The sequence below is a fragment of the Selaginella moellendorffii genome, unplaced genomic scaffold, assembly GCF_000143415.4.
Source record: "Selaginella moellendorffii unplaced genomic scaffold, v1.0 SELMOscaffold_59, whole genome shotgun sequence".
NCBI classification, from domain to species: Eukaryota; Viridiplantae; Streptophyta; class Lycopodiopsida; order Selaginellales; family Selaginellaceae; genus Selaginella; species Selaginella moellendorffii.
Window position 1 is genome coordinate 1,173,749 of NW_003314320.1, and position 15,219 is coordinate 1,188,967.

The 15,219-nt window shown below is 48.6% G+C and overlaps 6 protein-coding genes and 1 long non-coding RNA gene across 9 annotated transcripts; 4 read left to right on the forward strand and 3 right to left on the reverse strand.

The window, feature by feature from the left end:
- Positions 1-535: 535 nt before the first annotated feature.
- On the reverse strand, positions 536-2,497 carry LOC9643956. Its single transcript, XR_002994061.1, has 5 exons — positions 2,174-2,497; positions 1,816-2,056; positions 1,568-1,762; positions 1,067-1,170; positions 536-932 (listed from the first exon to the last, which is right to left on the reverse strand). It is a non-coding gene; the product is annotated as an uncharacterized LOC9643956 (long non-coding RNA).
- A 128-nt stretch (positions 2,498-2,625) lies between these two features.
- LOC9644200 lies at positions 2,626-5,661 on the forward strand. Its single transcript, XM_002983670.2, has 6 exons — positions 2,626-4,626; positions 4,852-4,928; positions 4,999-5,044; positions 5,100-5,187; positions 5,242-5,299; positions 5,349-5,661. The coding sequence occupies exons 1-6, from the start codon at positions 3,639-3,641 to the stop codon at positions 5,499-5,501; spliced, it is 1,410 nt and encodes a 469-aa protein (XP_002983716.2). The 5' UTR covers positions 2,626-3,638; the 3' UTR covers positions 5,502-5,661.
- Positions 5,612-6,910, reverse strand: LOC9643957 (V-type proton ATPase subunit D). The gene has a single exon (XM_024688696.1). It carries the CDS (start codon positions 6,837-6,839, stop codon positions 5,841-5,843), a length of 999 nt encoding a protein of 332 aa, XP_024544464.1. The 5' UTR covers positions 6,840-6,910; the 3' UTR covers positions 5,612-5,840.
- On the forward strand, positions 6,906-10,065 carry LOC112351228 (DNA mismatch repair protein MLH3-like). 3 transcript variants are annotated; one of them, XM_024688692.1, is made up of 20 exons: positions 6,906-7,064; positions 7,124-7,175; positions 7,227-7,274; positions 7,329-7,483; positions 7,537-7,594; positions 7,653-7,710; positions 7,770-7,862; positions 7,912-8,077; positions 8,128-8,143; positions 8,202-8,362; positions 8,415-8,484; positions 8,572-8,978; positions 9,026-9,070; positions 9,125-9,181; positions 9,235-9,326; positions 9,373-9,409; positions 9,461-9,520; positions 9,577-9,649; positions 9,702-9,787; positions 9,838-10,065. In XM_024688692.1, exons 1-20 carry the CDS (start codon positions 6,939-6,941, stop codon positions 9,967-9,969), a joined length of 1,992 nt encoding a protein of 663 aa, XP_024544460.1. In that variant the 5' UTR covers positions 6,906-6,938; the 3' UTR covers positions 9,970-10,065. The 3 variants fall into 3 exon arrangements, with proteins under 3 accessions (XP_024544460.1, XP_024544458.1, XP_024544459.1); XM_024688690.1 differs by having other exon boundaries at positions 8,415-8,978; XM_024688691.1 differs by having other exon boundaries at positions 8,137-8,143; positions 8,415-8,978.
- On the forward strand, positions 10,050-11,568 carry LOC9644201 (probable inactive shikimate kinase like 2, chloroplastic). Its single transcript, XM_024688695.1, has 8 exons — positions 10,050-10,256; positions 10,301-10,494; positions 10,548-10,742; positions 10,792-10,853; positions 10,907-10,973; positions 11,031-11,149; positions 11,205-11,381; positions 11,467-11,568. The coding sequence occupies exons 1-8, from the start codon at positions 10,071-10,073 to the stop codon at positions 11,547-11,549; spliced, it is 1,083 nt and encodes a 360-aa protein (XP_024544463.1). The 5' UTR covers positions 10,050-10,070; the 3' UTR covers positions 11,550-11,568.
- Positions 11,569-11,782: 214 nt separating this feature from the next.
- On the forward strand, positions 11,783-13,407 carry LOC9643958 (increased DNA methylation 2). Its single transcript, XM_024688693.1, has 2 exons — positions 11,783-12,997; positions 13,065-13,407. The coding sequence occupies exons 1-2, from the start codon at positions 11,809-11,811 to the stop codon at positions 13,337-13,339; spliced, it is 1,464 nt and encodes a 487-aa protein (XP_024544461.1). The 5' UTR covers positions 11,783-11,808; the 3' UTR covers positions 13,340-13,407.
- Positions 13,317-15,122, reverse strand: LOC9643959 (epoxide hydrolase 3). The gene is made up of 4 exons (XM_002983780.2): positions 13,947-15,122; positions 13,793-13,888; positions 13,672-13,739; positions 13,317-13,614 (listed from the first exon to the last, which is right to left on the reverse strand). Exons 1-4 carry the CDS (start codon positions 14,565-14,567, stop codon positions 13,500-13,502), a joined length of 900 nt encoding a protein of 299 aa, XP_002983826.2. The 5' UTR covers positions 14,568-15,122; the 3' UTR covers positions 13,317-13,499.
- Between the last annotated feature and the right edge of the window lie 97 nt (positions 15,123-15,219).

Consider the following 15,219-nt stretch of genomic DNA (forward strand, 5'->3'; position numbering starts at 1 on the left):
TGATCGCGAGATTTGTGGTGATTCATGGGTTCCACTTTGAAACAACACGACACACAGCTGTGGAGACGACTAGTACGAAGCGATTGACCAAAGCCCACCAAACTGAAAAGTTTTGGAGACAAGGACCAGAGCGTCACCACAAATCTAGAAGCTGTGAGAGAGGGATTCACCCAAGGGTCACAATTCACAAGTTAGAAGGAAAGAATCTATCAAAAAGAAGAGAGGGATGGAATGCTAGATGGCAAGTTTGCAAACGTTTAATGTGGGTTTTTTTTGGGGTGCTGGTGGAGGGCCGCTGCCAGTGCATTAATGGGAAGAGAAGACATGTCTTTGTCCTGCCTTCTTAACAAGACAAGGTCCTTGTCTTGAAATTTTGCTATGGTTGAAAGAATATTGTACTGCATGGCATATCTATCTTTCCAAATGCCATATACTTGGCCGCTTGTTTATGTGATTGACCAATCAAATCAGTTTAAAATATTCTCTCTCTCTCTCTCTCTCTCTCTCTCTCTCCTTTTCTCTGTGAAAAAATTAATAAGAAAAAACTAATTTCTGGCTTTGTTTTCTTCTCAAGGAACACACCACAATGTTGGCTTTTGCAACGTACAGAGTACACAAATACTCACTGTCCTCCAAGCAGAGATACCATCTCAATGTGTTGGTTCTTTGAATCTGTGGAAAAACATGCTTGTAGGGGAGATTGATGGACTGGAATAGATGGAATCACTCTCCACTTGTAGAGTGGCAGTGGTGAGGCTGCAATCCACAAAAAAGCAAGGAAAAAACAGTGGGCCTCAAAAACCAAATGTGAGTTTCTTGCCTGTGGTCCAAAGTTTCTAGCTCACTCACAATCTTCGTCCTGAAAAAATTCTTCCTGGCTTTGGAGCTCTCCAAGCTAGCAGCATTTAATGAGGGATGAGAATATCATAAACCTTGCATTTGAACACACTGAATGAGAGAAAAGTAGTGTGGACCAAACAAAGTAGTGCACAGCAGCATGTAGCTTGCAGCAGGAGGCAAGCAAGCAATCACACTGCATTGATGAAAACTGTGCAAAGTTACTTACTATAAATCTCGCTGCTTCGTCGCCATCTCGCGAATTAGTAAGCCGATAGCCAACAGGTAGAGCGAGCGAGCGCTCGCTTTCACCGGTTCCACGTCCAAAAGCCCCTGTCCAAAGCCCAAGTAAGTAAGCAGATAGAAAGAAACCAAAGAGAGTAGCGGGCGAGTAACGAAGTTATGACTAAGTGGCGACTGTCTCTGTGTGCGTCCCGTCCTTGTTGTGTGGTAGACACAACAACATCAACACGGAGAGAACGGACGGAGGGATCCAGGCCCCCCGACGGACGGACTGGATCTCGTGGAGATCTTAATGGCGTTTCTAGAGAGACCCTGCCATTAATGAGCCCAGCCCAGCCTCTCTCCTGCTCAGGTGCCCCTCGGTCTATTCCTCTTAAAATCTAGACTAGTCTCATCATCTTCTAACAATTACTACCCCCTGTTGTTGGACGGATACGACTACTACCACTCTTATACTACAACTGAGAATACAAACATGTATACGCACCTTTCAAGCGCAGTCCAGAAGTTAACCAGCTCCTCAGAGAGATTATAAGTATCTTTGGTGTATCACATTGGATACAAGTCTCCATCCTTCATGTAAATGCCGGGGGATGTCCAGAGAGAAGCGTCGTCAAGCTTGGCTGGCTTGGAGCTTTGATAGCTTTTCCCTCTTCTAGCGCTGGTGGTGAATTTTGCCTCCCTGCATTGCAACCAGGAATAAAGTAATCGTTTTCTATAAGCACACCGCATTACCCGAGGAACAATGGTGACATTCTTCTTCCTTCCTGCTTCCTTTGTTCCTTTCTCCGGACCCGACTTTTATAAGCCCTCCTAAAGAGCGATGGATGTAATTTATGTAAACTTAGTGACAAAAATTGACACCAAGCGATAAAACTTAACCTTGATGACTCAATCAACTTCTAGTAGAGCCAGACGGACGAGCGAGCAAATTGATTGATTGATCACGTACCAGCTATCCTCGTGTTTTTAAGTCCTGTAGAGACCACATACACAAGCAAGTGGCGAGTGAGAAAGTGAGAGCGTGTAAAAAAAATAAAAAATAAAAAAAACTTGTTAGCGATCGAGAAGCAAAGCACAGCCTTTTGTTTACCTTAACTGCAGCTTTTGGGTCGAGTGATTGACGATGCCTTTCTTCCGCCTGGCACAGATCTGTTCCTCGTCTTCTCTGTCTGATACTACTACTACTACCGCTCTGGTGGGTGGCTCCTCCCTTTCAGTGTCTCTGCTTACTGTATAATATCATGCTGTGCCGCCTGCTGACTTGCGCTTCTGCATTTGTCTCGGCGCTCAATTGTTTTTGCTGCCTCCTGAGTCCTGCTCATCGTTTTTTTTTTCTCCCCTGCTATACGGCTCTTCCACCGCTGCTGGCAAAACTCTCTAGAGAGAGGCTTTAAACTCCCTCTATAACAACACCGCTCGGTGTGTGCTGCCTCTTCGAGATCGCGTCTTTAGCCCGATGCTGCTGATGCCACCTGAATATTTATATATATGATAAGAGATTCCCTTCCGCCTCTAAAGTCCATCCTTCTTATCATCATTCCGCTCCAAAGCCTGGATACTATTTTCCTGCTAAGCAGTAGTAGTAGTGGTTGTGTGTCGGTCTGACCCTCCCGGTTCCGGAGATATAAGAATCCAGCCAAAGGTCATCTTAATCCCTGCTGCTGGTTGCTTCCCTCCGGCTCTCCCATATTCCTCCCATCATCGTCACGGAGTGGCTTCTCCTCCTCTTTCCTCCCTTTAAAATCTATGCTTGGCAGTAGTGCTTCGCTCTCATGCCAGACGTGCCCTCTCCCTTTCGATGCATTCTTCGCCTCTATTGCAGCCTTTCTTGTCCGCAAGTGATTCTTTGCTGCTGTTTGCTCTTTGCCGTTTCTGCTGCTGCTGCTGCTGCCGCTGTTACTGCCAACGAATTACTACATACTCCTCCGCTTACTCGATCAGCATCTCCCCTTCTCGATTGGTTGTTCTTGACATCGTGCTAAATTGTTAGGTGAGCCGCAGCAGGCATCTTCTTGTACTTCCGCTTGCCTTGCCAAGGTCGCTGCCAAAGCATTCAAGAGTTTCTCATGCTCTTTCTCCTCTTCGCGTCGTATACACCTGCAAGCGGAGACCACCATGATCACGATGAGTGCTCGTCGAAATCCAGAATTATTCAAAGTGAGCTGTGATATGGGGTAGCACAGTACCGGTTGCAGTAGTTAGCAGAAGCTGTCAAAAATTCTCTGAAATTGCGTCCCAGTATATCTTCCATTGCAGCAACCACGAACAGCATTTTCCCAAAGGGAGTATGAGCAGCGGCGACGCCTCTTACTAAGGTTGGATCCCACTGCTGTCTGTGATTGCGATACTAATCCTTCAGCAGGAAGAAAAACGTGAGAACAGCCTTTATCATAATTCTCAAGACTCTTACGCTGCTTCAAGCACGATGCCAGGCCTGGGTTATCGGCTCTTCGGAGTAGTCAACGGCATGTTCTCGGAGCAGCAGCTGTTTCGGGAGTCTCTGAGCTATGACAGAGGCTTTTGTTGATGGAAAAGCTGAGTAAGAGAGGCCGAGCATGAACAGAAGAAAGCAGGACCACTCTGTTCCAGATTTGTCACTCCAGATCAGCCCCCCGTCGACAGGCAAGAGCACTCCCATGGCGACTTATCAAAAGAACTACCAGGAATTCGATCTCTGGAGTCGGGCTCAGCACAACTCAAGCAGCTCAGTCAGTGACAACTCCTCCAATTCCACTTGTGGGAGTGAGAGGTGGTGCAGGGAAGCAGCCGCTGCACCTCCATCCACGGAGCTCTCGCTAGGAGCAAACCCCTTGTTTCGAGCGACTCCTCCCTCTCCTTCTTTCAAGAGCAGCATAAGATCAAGCTCGGAATCATATGCAGCAGCTTTGGAGGCGTCTAGACCAGGATTCGCTGTATACAGCAGCAGCTCGTCACACATTCCAGCAGCGCAATCATTTCAGAACTTAAGAATTGCAAATGAGGATGCTCACTGCAGATCCGCGGATGCGTCCACCAGGAACAGCTTCCATGCTTTCTACTCACACGCATTCGGGTATGGTGATCAATCGGGGGGAGCAGGCCAAGCAGGACATGGGCTTGTTGCAACTTACAGCAACGCCGCTGGCGGTCTACAGCAGCAGCAGCAGCAGCAGCAGCAACATCAGGCATACAGCTCGTTCCACAGACTTCACAATCGAGAAGGACTTCCCAACATCTTGTCAGCAGTAAACAGCACGTCATACGACTCAAGGGACTACCATCAGCGAAGATATACACCAAGCCTTCAGGAAATCTTGCAAGGGAGGAGCCCGCAAGGCCAAGGTCGGTACATGGAACTAGCTGAGAATGCAGGCATCACATTGTCGACCCTAACAAGGAGCATTGCACAGCAACACGAAGCTCACACAGGTAGCAGCAATCTCAGGTCGCAGTTTATGCCTCGCTTACCCACCAAGAGAAGCATGCGTGCTCGGAGAATGCGATGGACAAGTACACTCCACGCTCACTTTGTACATGCAGTGGAGCTCCTCGGAGGACACGAAAGTAAGCCTCGCTCGAAACTGATCTCTCTTGCATTGTTCCGCAGCTGCTAGAGCATCTGTCAGGCATGAGACGTATCAGCACAATTTTTCTGCAATCATTATGCATCAGAGAGCATGCAAAAGAAAGGAAAAAAAAAGAAAGTTTCTCACGAGATCATGAACTGGTTTCTCATTTTCTCCATCATATGCATGATCTTTGTCTCACAGTTTTCGATTTGATGATCAGGGGCAACACCAAAGTCTGTGCTGGAGCTTATGAACGTCAAGGATCTCACTTTAGCCCATGTCAAGAGCCATCTCCAGGTACGAAGGGAAAAACTCTCTCTTCCAGAGAACTAAGTTACTCCACTGGAACATTGTTTCCATTTTCTAGATGTACAGGACGATCAAAACAACGGACAAAGCAAGCAGCAGCTCAGGTACTTCAAACTTTTTCTAAAGACCAAAAAGATCCTCACGTAACCAAACACGCAGGCGCTACGAATGACGCGACCTCAGGAAGCCTGGAATCGTTGAACGCAAGAAAATCCAGCGAGCAAGTAGCGTGGCATGATCCAGAAAGGTAGAAAAGGACCTACATTCCTCCTGAAAATCCTTGGAAATTTTCATGATCCAGGTCGAAAACACGAATGGAAGAGGGGCGATCATCGGGCTGGGAGGCTTGCGATCACGAGGTAGCCGTAATCTAGGTTTTTGAGACCGATATTTCATCGATCGATGCAGGAACACGAGGAGGAGGACGAAGACTTACCAGGGAAGAAGAAGCAATCGAAGCCGCCATGCCCGGAGCTCAGCCTGGGACGATCGAGCTGGGACGATCCACCGCCATCGCCGCCATCCTCCGAGGGCGAGGAGCTTATGTTACTAAAATGCTAATCCTAAAGGAGGGCCGTTAAAGTTTTGCAAGGCGGTTAAAAACTTCGCTTGTATGTTTCTTCCAATTTTGAAAGAGCCGGAAGAAACAAACAAGATGGAAGCTCACACTCAAGAAAAAAAGTTATGAAGTAAAAAAGTTCTTCGAGAGGAAAAAAAAAAACGCTCACTTATTCACACAAAGCTCTCCTTATTCTCGCGTTCCTTCTCTCTCTCTCTCTCTCTTTTGGTTTCCTAGACTCGAATCCAGGCGATTCAAGGACGATCTGATCGACGAAGTTCACTCCTGGACGAGCAGCACGCATGAGAATTAGATATAGTAGAAGCCCACCTCGATCAGTCTTAGAACATGATATCTTCGTCGCGATCGGTCTCGGACAGCAGCATGTTTGAGTTGGATTTGTAGCCCGAGTTCCCAAAGTCTTGGAAATCGTCGCTCTGATCGTTACTATGAGACGCAAACGATGATCCAGTCGTGGTGGAAGCAGCAGCCTGGTGACCACCACCGCCACCGCCACTCTCACTCCTGTAAGAAGAGTCGGTCTCGTCGCTCCGATAGCTCGGGCTCGGGCTGCTCGGACGGGGTGGCGGACTCGGACTCCGGCTACTCGAGAAGAACCCGCCACCTTTCTTCGCGGGCGGAGGAGCCGGCTTCTTTGGAGCTTTCCCGACCGCCTCGAGTCTCTTCCTCTCGACTTCCTTCTTCTTGAATCCCTGGATCTTCTTCAGCCGGAAAAACTCCTCTCTCTCGAGCTCGTCCAGCTCGCCTTTGATGTAGAGGATGGTGTTTTCGATCCTCGGCTTGACGACGTTCTCCAGCGCGTTCACTCTCCGGTTGGTCGTCTTGATCGCCTCGTCCAGCGTGAGAAAGGAGGTCTGGAGAGACGCCAGCTCCACCAGAAGCTCCACTGCCTTGATGAAGGAGGACTTACAGAGCTGGACCTGGCGGCCCCCTCGAGCGAGGCCCGTGAGATCGTTCTTGGTCTCCACCGCCTCGACGTAGTGCTCGAATTTCGGGATCTTGACGCCCGCCACATTCTCCTGCTTGGCCCTCACCTTGATCGTCGCGGCGTCCACATTCTCGAGGACGACGTGCTTGATGCTGTCCCCAGCCGTGTATTTCACCTCCGTCAGCGCGAAGGAGGCGGATTTCATGGTGTCGCCCATCGCCTCCTTGGTCTGGACGATGCGCTTGAGGATCTGCCGGAACTGCATCGTCAGGGCATCGCTCTTCTTCTTGAGCAGCTGGTGCCCCTTTGTGGCGCCGATCAGCCGCGCCTTGATCGCGCCCAGGACCGTCACGGTCGGCACCACATTGAGGCGCTGCTGCTGTCCCGCCATCGATGGATCTTCTCTTCTTACTCACCAGCCCTAGAGTAAAAAGCCCTTCTTCCTCCTCGCCAAGAACCCTAATTTCGGCTCTCCTCCAGTGGGGATATTATGGCGCGCATTTCGCCGCTGCCGCAGACAGTCGCGAGCTGCCTGCGATCCAGCAGCATTCTCTCCGGCATCTCGCAAGTAGTCGACGAGCTCGTGTGTAATGCGATCGACGCGCAAGCGACACAGGTATGAATCGATCGATCGATGATAGCTCAAAATCTTGCAACACTGCTGGATGATGGCAGATCATCGTTTTCCTGGACATCAGAAGCTGCTATATCAAAGTCGAGGACGACGGTAGAACGAAGCAAGCTTAGATTTCTTTCTTTGACATTCTTTTCGATGCAGGCTGTGGTATTAGTCGTGAGGACTTCGTATTTTTGGGAGAGAGACATGGTAAGCAGTGTCTGTTTTTTTACTTGGAACGTCTTGAACGTCTGTTCTTTGCAGCTACATCAAAGCTCCATCGCCTGGATGAGCTAGAGACTGGTCTCCAAACGCTTGGCTTTCGTGGAGAAGGCTTGAGCTCTGTTTCCGACATAGGCCTTGTAGAAGTGACGTCCAGAGCCAAAGTTAGTCCTCATACATATCGCAAGATTTTCAAGGTGCGTTCTACAGCATTTGCTTTTGGCAGTTTTGATATTATCTGCCCTTGCAGAATTGTAAGAGTTTGTCACTAGGACTTCCGGGGAACCAAAGAGATCCTGGTACAACCGGTACGTTTACTTTGCGTGGAGAAGCTTGCCTTCTCTAAGCTGTGGTCTTGTTTCTCAGTTGTTGTGAAAGACGCTTTCTACAATCAGCCAGTTCGCAAAAAGATTCTTCACAGAAAGTTGAAGAAGCCTTATTTTCCTCCATGGCATTTGTGTTAAACACTGTCTGGTTCTGCAGCTCCCGAAAAGCCGTGGAGTCAGTAAAGAACCACATTCTGCGATTGTGCCTTGTTCACCCGAAAATCCAGTTTACGTTGGTAGACCTTGAAAGGTGCTATCTCTTACGATTCCAACTAATAGCCGAAAAGGTTTTTTCATAGGGAGGAGAAGGTGTTTCAAGCGAAACCAGCAAGATCACTATCTAGCAGGATTTCTGATATGTTTGGGGATGAAACTCGAAACACTCTACAGAAAATAGATTTTGCAAAGGGATCGCTTAGGCTCGCTGGTTATATCTCCAAGCATTTGAAATCGTTTTCTACAAAGGTATAACGTTTCTTTTTATAAATTCTCTTTCATAACGTGCTGTAGTGCAGGCGTTGCAGTTTCTCTGTATCCCAATTAATCGGTACCTTTTTTCTCTGCTAGTTTTTCTTGACAACGAATTCAGATATAAATCGGAGGTTCGTCGTTAAAACTCCGTTGCACAAGGTTTTAAACTCCTGGCCGTCAACACAAATTGGCTGTCCATCGTTTGTTTTAAACCTTGTCTGTCCACATGTGGACTATGACATTACACTTGATGCATCTAAGTCGCTTGTCGTGTTTAAGGTAATGTCTACGATCATATCATTGCCTTATTGACATTCCTCTTGTTTTTAAGGATTGGAGTCCGGTGTTGTCTTTTGTTGAAGAAATTCTTAAACAACTCTGGGAAGTCGAATGCCATATTGGTACAAGCAGGAAGCCAAAAGCGAAGAGAAAGCGCGGGGCTGGTCTTATAAGAGGTGCTGAGACGTTTTCTGAATTACCTGCCTCAGATTTAGATGGTACAAAGGCATCCCGAACAGTGGTGAATACATGGAGAAGCTCGTCTGCACCCCCATTCTACAAGCCACGGAAAAAGTTTGCGACGCATAAAAGCTTTGACGACATTTCTGTCACCTACGAGGCTCCCAGAAAAAACAAAATCTTAAAGCTGGATACTCTCGACTACCAAGACCGAAAACTTTGCAAGTGGAGACAGATTCTGCTGCGACCGAGACAAAATACTTTCACAACTATCGAAAGGCCTATTTTGCAAATCGGTTCCGGAACCTTGTCCAGTGGAGATTTTCAACCTGATTCTATAACTAAGGAGATGCTGTCAGGCGCGAAAGTGCTTGGTCAAGTTGACAGGAAGTTCATTGCGGCTATCACAAATGGAGTTCTGTTTTTCATCGACCAGGTTTGCGAGCTTCCAATTAGATTTTCATTGCTAGTTTTTCTTTGCAGCACGCCGCTGATGAAAGAGTTCGTTTGGAGGAATTTCGCGATGACGTAAGTATGAAGCCGAAGTATGTACTTACCACCAGTGACTTCTTCGTGTGCTAGATCTTTTCCACGAAAGAAGGCCACGGGACATCCCTTGGAGATCAGTCGGAGGAAGTTGTATGTTTTTCAATTATGCTGTGTGGATTCCGTTGTCTCAAAGTTTCTTCCAGATTTTAACTCGGTCAGAACAAGAGGCTCTTGTATCTTACCGGGAAAAAATCGAATACTGGGGTTGGAGATCAACATTTGTTTTCTCTCAAGGGTAAGACTATTGTTATTAGCATGAAAAGCTAAGTATTGTTGCACAGTCGTTCCTCGGAAATTTGCAAAGTAGTCTTGGCGGCGGTAAGACTTTTATTTCGTGATTTGCGGTGTAACCGGCGAAAATGTTTCCAGGTTCCTTGCATCAAAGGAGTAAAGCTTACATCGAAAGACTTATTGGAATATCTTCGCCAGGTTTCTTCATTTCTTGTTCTTCTTCTATAGCACATCACTAAGTGAATAACTTGTAGCTGGTTGATACGCATGGATCATCTAGTGCACCGCCAGCAGTTCTGAGAGTCCTGAACTTCAAGGCATGCAGGGGTATGCGTGTGATTGTTTACTTTTTGGATGGGACTTTGACGAGACAATGCAGGTGCTATAATGTTTGGAGATTTCCTGCTACCTAGCGAGTGTGAGCAGTTGGTAAATGCGCTGAAGAAAACATCGTTGTGCTTTCAGGTTCGTCTTGTTGTTCATTTCCTTCTCGATATTAAAACTTACTTATGCAGTGTGCACATGGTCGCCCAACTATGGTCCCGATTGTAAATCTCGAGACTATCCGTACTCACCAGTGGCAATCACCGAAGAAAGACTTTTCCTTTTCCGTCAACAAGGCCTTGTTTTCTACAAGGAAATTCTGACAAGGAGGTATCCTACTTTTTCGCAGCTGCTTTTATAACGTTGTTGTCAAACTTGAAGCCACCGTTGCGTTGAAGCACTCTTTTTGAGCCCTACTTTATCCATGGCGTATCCTCTTTCGCAGTGCACGGCTCTTGTGTTTGTTCCACCGCCCTCTGCAGCTATCTTTGCTCCTTCCAATAGCAGGCTTCATTTAACAGGTGGGAGCATTTGCAATCGAAGCACTGAGACTCTCAAGAAAGTGTCCAGATGTGGTTCAGCATCCTCCTCAATCAATTTTGACTACCAGGTACTGTGAAGTTCACAATGCGTTTTCTGATAAGAAGTATGCAGTTTCGGGATGACGGTGGAGAGCTAGAACTCCGACTCCAGGTGCCGCCTGATCATGAAGAGATTAGCTCCAAGAACGTAGCAATCAATGCACACGATTTTTCTCTCGACGTGGCTTTGATGTCCCAAAAAGGCATCAGGACTCTTCTCAGCATCCCTCGGTTGTATAGCAGGATAAAGCCGATTGAAACAATGTGGTATGGTGTTGTATTTTACTAATTTTTTATTTCTAAGATGTAGCCTTATGCAGGTTCATTGACGAGGACGAGATTGTCTTGAGCTTGAAAAAGCAAGATGTCACACAACCGTGGCCTGGCCTTCTGGAAGCTTGGGAGTACCTTGGGAAAGGTGTGGCCGGCATGCTCAAAGCAACTTCCATATACATTGTAGGAGATTCCACATTGATTAACTCAGCAGTTGCACAAGAGCTGGCTTTGGCGTTGGGGTAAGCCCATTAGCAAGCTCTTTGTCTTTTGACGCTACTACCTTTGCAGATACGTGCCTCTAGAAAGTAAAAAACTGATGGAGCAGCTACTCAAGACGTCACTTGATGATTGTAAGTTGCTCGACGAGATTTTATTCCTACCGAGTTCAGCGATTCCTACTTAGATGCGAAGTTGGAAGACCGGGATGCGGTTGCAGAGTTGGAGTGCAAAGTTTTCGAGACTCTCAGCAAGTAAGTAAGCTCCAAACGATCTCTACTTCGATTGCTAACATCTATAATTTACGTCAGGCAGCTGAGAGTTGTCGTAGCAACACTAGGAGGAGTTCAAGGCGCGGCATCAAAACCACATAGCTGGAGATTTATGTATGCTGGTTTTACCGTGTGGCTTTCACGCAGCCAGTCCCAAGGTTCGTTTCACTCATTTCAATCCGTTGGTTCTTTATTCCTTCTTATATTTCACAGATGAAGCTGGCGCAGAGAAAGAAGCCGTGAAAGCGAAAGAAGAAGGCAGCGTCGTCTACAGCAAAGCTGAGACGGTGGTCGCTCTTAGCGGCTGGGAAGAGGGCGCTGCTAGAGACGCCGCGGAGGGTTGCCTTCGAGCTCTCAAGTATCTCATCGAGTCCGATAAAGAACTTCCAGGTTCGCATTCCTGGTTCCACAGTTTTAATTCTCTCTCTTTCGTCTTCCCACTTCGTTGGAGGCTGATTCAAGCTTTTAAATCCAGGGAACAAGAGCTTGTATGTGCGACTAGGCGCTCGTGGTGATTGGCCCAACATCATGCCTCCAGGATGGGATCCAGCGGCATAAAAGAAGGAAAAAGAAAAAGGAGGGGGGGCTGTCGGGATCGAACCGGGGACCAATGCCGGGGTCGTAGAGTAGGGTAGCGGACAGCGCGCTTGCACGCGCCGTTCTCCGCGGTTCCAGGGCGACGCACGCTTCCACTCGCCATCGCGAGGTACGAATATGCTCGGGCCGTTGTCCAGGAGCCAGGAAAGAGGTGGATTGATGGGTTTAGCAGCAGCTCAGGGCAGGCTTTGGAAACCAATCGGTGGCGGCAGTGGAATGGATGGGGGAAATTCACAGGAAGTATTGGTGTGAAGACGGCGACGAGCTGGTCGACAGTGGTGGGCACTTCTTTTTCCCCGAGCTGGAGGCTATGGATGGGGAGTATCAGGTGGACATCTTAAACCATCACCCAGCTCCGTTTTTGTCCGAGGCAGCGGCGTTGGGCTTGGCAAAGAGTGGCGGCGGTGTGGTGGTTTCTTCTTCTCAGGCTGGTGGTGGCAATGCTGGTGGTAGCAGAGTTGGAGCTTCCACAAACGACCAACGTTTCCTTCTGGTTTTCATCTTTGGAGCTTACTTCGGGCCGGACTTGAGGAACGAAGTTCCCAGAAAGTCAGCACTGCAGAGGATTGCTCACCGGCTCCCAATATACACGTCCGATGACTTGGGCGGTTCCGTGTTTAAGCTCTCGGAGATGGAAAGCATCTACTACTACGCGCTCAGGCATTCGCATCCGTCCGCCAGGGTGAAGCTCCAGTCCCTGTACAAGTTCCTGCAGGGCCATCTTGCTCCACCCGTGAGAGAAGCCCTGGAAGACGATCGGCAGTTTACGACGTTCTTCCCTCCTCACTTGCACAGGCAGTCTCGGTACAAAGGGACGTACAAGGTGGTGGAGAGCATGGTGTTTATCAACGAACCGGAACTATCCTATATGAAGCTGGAAGATATCGAGAGGTTTAAGAGGTTGACGGGGCTGAGTGATCTCACGATGGACCGGGACTTAGCGAGAAGTTTCCAGCATGGGCAGAGAAACGACAGGGACGAAGAGAGGCAGGCTAGATTTTACGCTCTGGCAGAAGCTCGTGGACCACTTGGAGTGGATCAAGACGGTCGGCCACTCCCTCATGTTTTGCCGGATCCCAACTTGGAGTCTCGAAAGAAGAGAAAGAAAAGAGAGCAAGCAGAGGCGTCTCTGGCTGCTGTCACGGACTTGACACAAAGAGATGACAGGACGTCTGCGACGCAGTGGCCGCCAAGTTCTCAAATGCCTGCTGCGGCCATGCTGCTCATCCCGTCACTTCCGACCGTGGAGCAGTGGAACAGGATAGTGGACGCTGCGAGGCCGTCAATAGTTCTTACGGGGACTGCCGCGGCTAGACAGTCGGGGCCACTGGTCGGACTCGTGGATATCGGAGTCGCCGACGACGCTTATCTCTTCAGAGCTGCATTGCCGGGAGTCAAGAAAGACGAAGGTATGCTCGAGTCGAGAGCGAAAAGAGTTTGTTTGGATCTCTCTGACTGATATGACTTGTGAATCAGGCGACTTTAATTGCGAAGTGGAGTGTGATGGGAAGGTTACTATCAAAGGCATGACAACAACCGGGGAATCCAGGATTTTCAGGACGAATAGAATGTTTCACATGCAAACGCAGTACCTTTGTCCGCCAGGCCCGTTTAGTGTTTCTTTCAACCTTCCGGGACCCGTTGAGCCGAATCAGTTCACAGGCACGTTTGGATCCGATGGCGTGCTCGAAGGCATCGTGATGAAAGCGAGAGTCAGAAGCGGTGCTGCGTGCTTGACATTTGAACCTTGAGACTACTTTCGTCCCAAGGCAGCGAGACTTTCGTCGTCACATATTTTTTCAAGCCTGATAGGACAAGAGGTACATGGTTTTTCTGGTTTTCCGGGGTTACGTGAATTGTTGGTTTCCCTGTCAGATGTGGAATCTATAATGACTTCGGACGCGCTTTGGATCATGGTCTTTTGAGGTAAGACACGACAATCTTGTTGTACTCAGAAACTCTCTCGAACTGCGGTGCATGAGCTGTGTTCTTGATGACTGCAACCTCTGCTTGCTCCCCGAGATGCCTGCGAGAAAAAAAAAAAGTTTTAGAAAGATTAGAGATTTGAAGTCGAGTAACTCACTTCTTTAGCTTGTATGCGTATTCAACGTCGAAAACTTTGTCATGGTCTCCCCAGACGATGAGAACGTCCTGAATTTTCCAGTCAGCTCACTCGTTCTCTTTGGACAACGCAGGAAACTTACCTGGCTCAGCGTTGGCAACTCTGGGGAGTCGGCTTTGCCGAGAACAAGCCCCTGCAGCAGCTCAAGCTTCTCCTTGGTGTTCTTCTTGTACACAGCCTGAGAATTCACGCAAGAGGTTGTGTTTCTACTCTTTTCTCTGGATTCTTATACGTACCTCCAGATAATCCTTGAAGACAAAGTCGGGCATGATGCGTGGGAGTTTGTAGAAGCAGAGCTCAAACGCGGTCCTCGCATCTCTCCAGTTGCTAGGCATCAAAACATCGGCCACGCTGCGAACGCCACAGTACTCCACGAGCCGGCGATCCGAGGCAGGGTCCTTGTTGGGAGCCGAGTTTGAGAGAACGACTCTACGCACAACCTCGGGGAACATATGAGCCATCCTGTACGCGACGAAGCCACCGTAGCTGGTTCCAACAACGTCGAACTTGTTGACGCCGAATTTCTCCAGCAGCTCCACCACGCACTCGGCCTGGTAGAATTCCGATCGCTCCGCGCTGCTGCTGGTGGAGTCTCCGAAGAAGACGAGGTCCGGGATGTAGAGGTCGAAGGATTTGGAGAAAGAGGGGACCTGGAAGATCCAGGACAGACCATACAGGCCGAATGCGTGGAGCAGCACCAGGGGTGGATTCTTGCGGGTTTTCTTTGGAGCCCAGCAGCGGATAGTGGCTCCATTGTCGAGCTTGACGACTCTCGACTCGAGGCCATACCAGTGGAAGAAATTGGTAGCGCGAGCCATTGCAAAGGTCGCCGCGTTACATCCCAGGCAGCCACCCATCTTCTTCTTCAAGCAAAGCAAGGCTCACAGCTCGCAGCTCCTCGTTCTTCGTGGATCCACCGCTTCTTCGATTCGATCAAACCAACAACCATTCGGGCAAGAGCAGTGGAAGTAAAAGGAGAAAGAAGGCCCCCGCGAGTTTTATGGGACGAAAAGGAAACTTCTCGACGCGATTGATAGCGCTTTTCTCTCGGAGAGGAGGAGGAATCAGGAGGGGAAAATAGGGGGATGATCTCTTCCTGAAATTTCGTGAACTCCCCACGCCAAGAAGGTGAAGGAGCACAAGGATGATATGATAAAAGAGTGGTGCCTCAGCTCCTACGCATTGCGCCATAAAAGAAGAGACATGGGGTGGTCTTTTTGGCTACTCATTTTTTGGCAGCACTAAATGCCAGGCGGTAGTAAGTTGTGGCAGAGAGGGGGTCCATGTCAAAAAATCAAAGCTCCTCCACTTCTTGACTTCCCGCGCGCGCCAAATCTTTTACTTTTGAGATTTAAATCGGGTAGGAGGTCGCGATCTCGACTCGGCTGTAGAGCACAGTTTGCAAATATTCTCTTCCCTCGCTTTTTTCTTTAAATCTAAGGTTTAGGGTTGGTTTAGGGTTTCATTAGAAAATATTTCTCATTTGCTCTTTATTTGTATTTCAGCGAA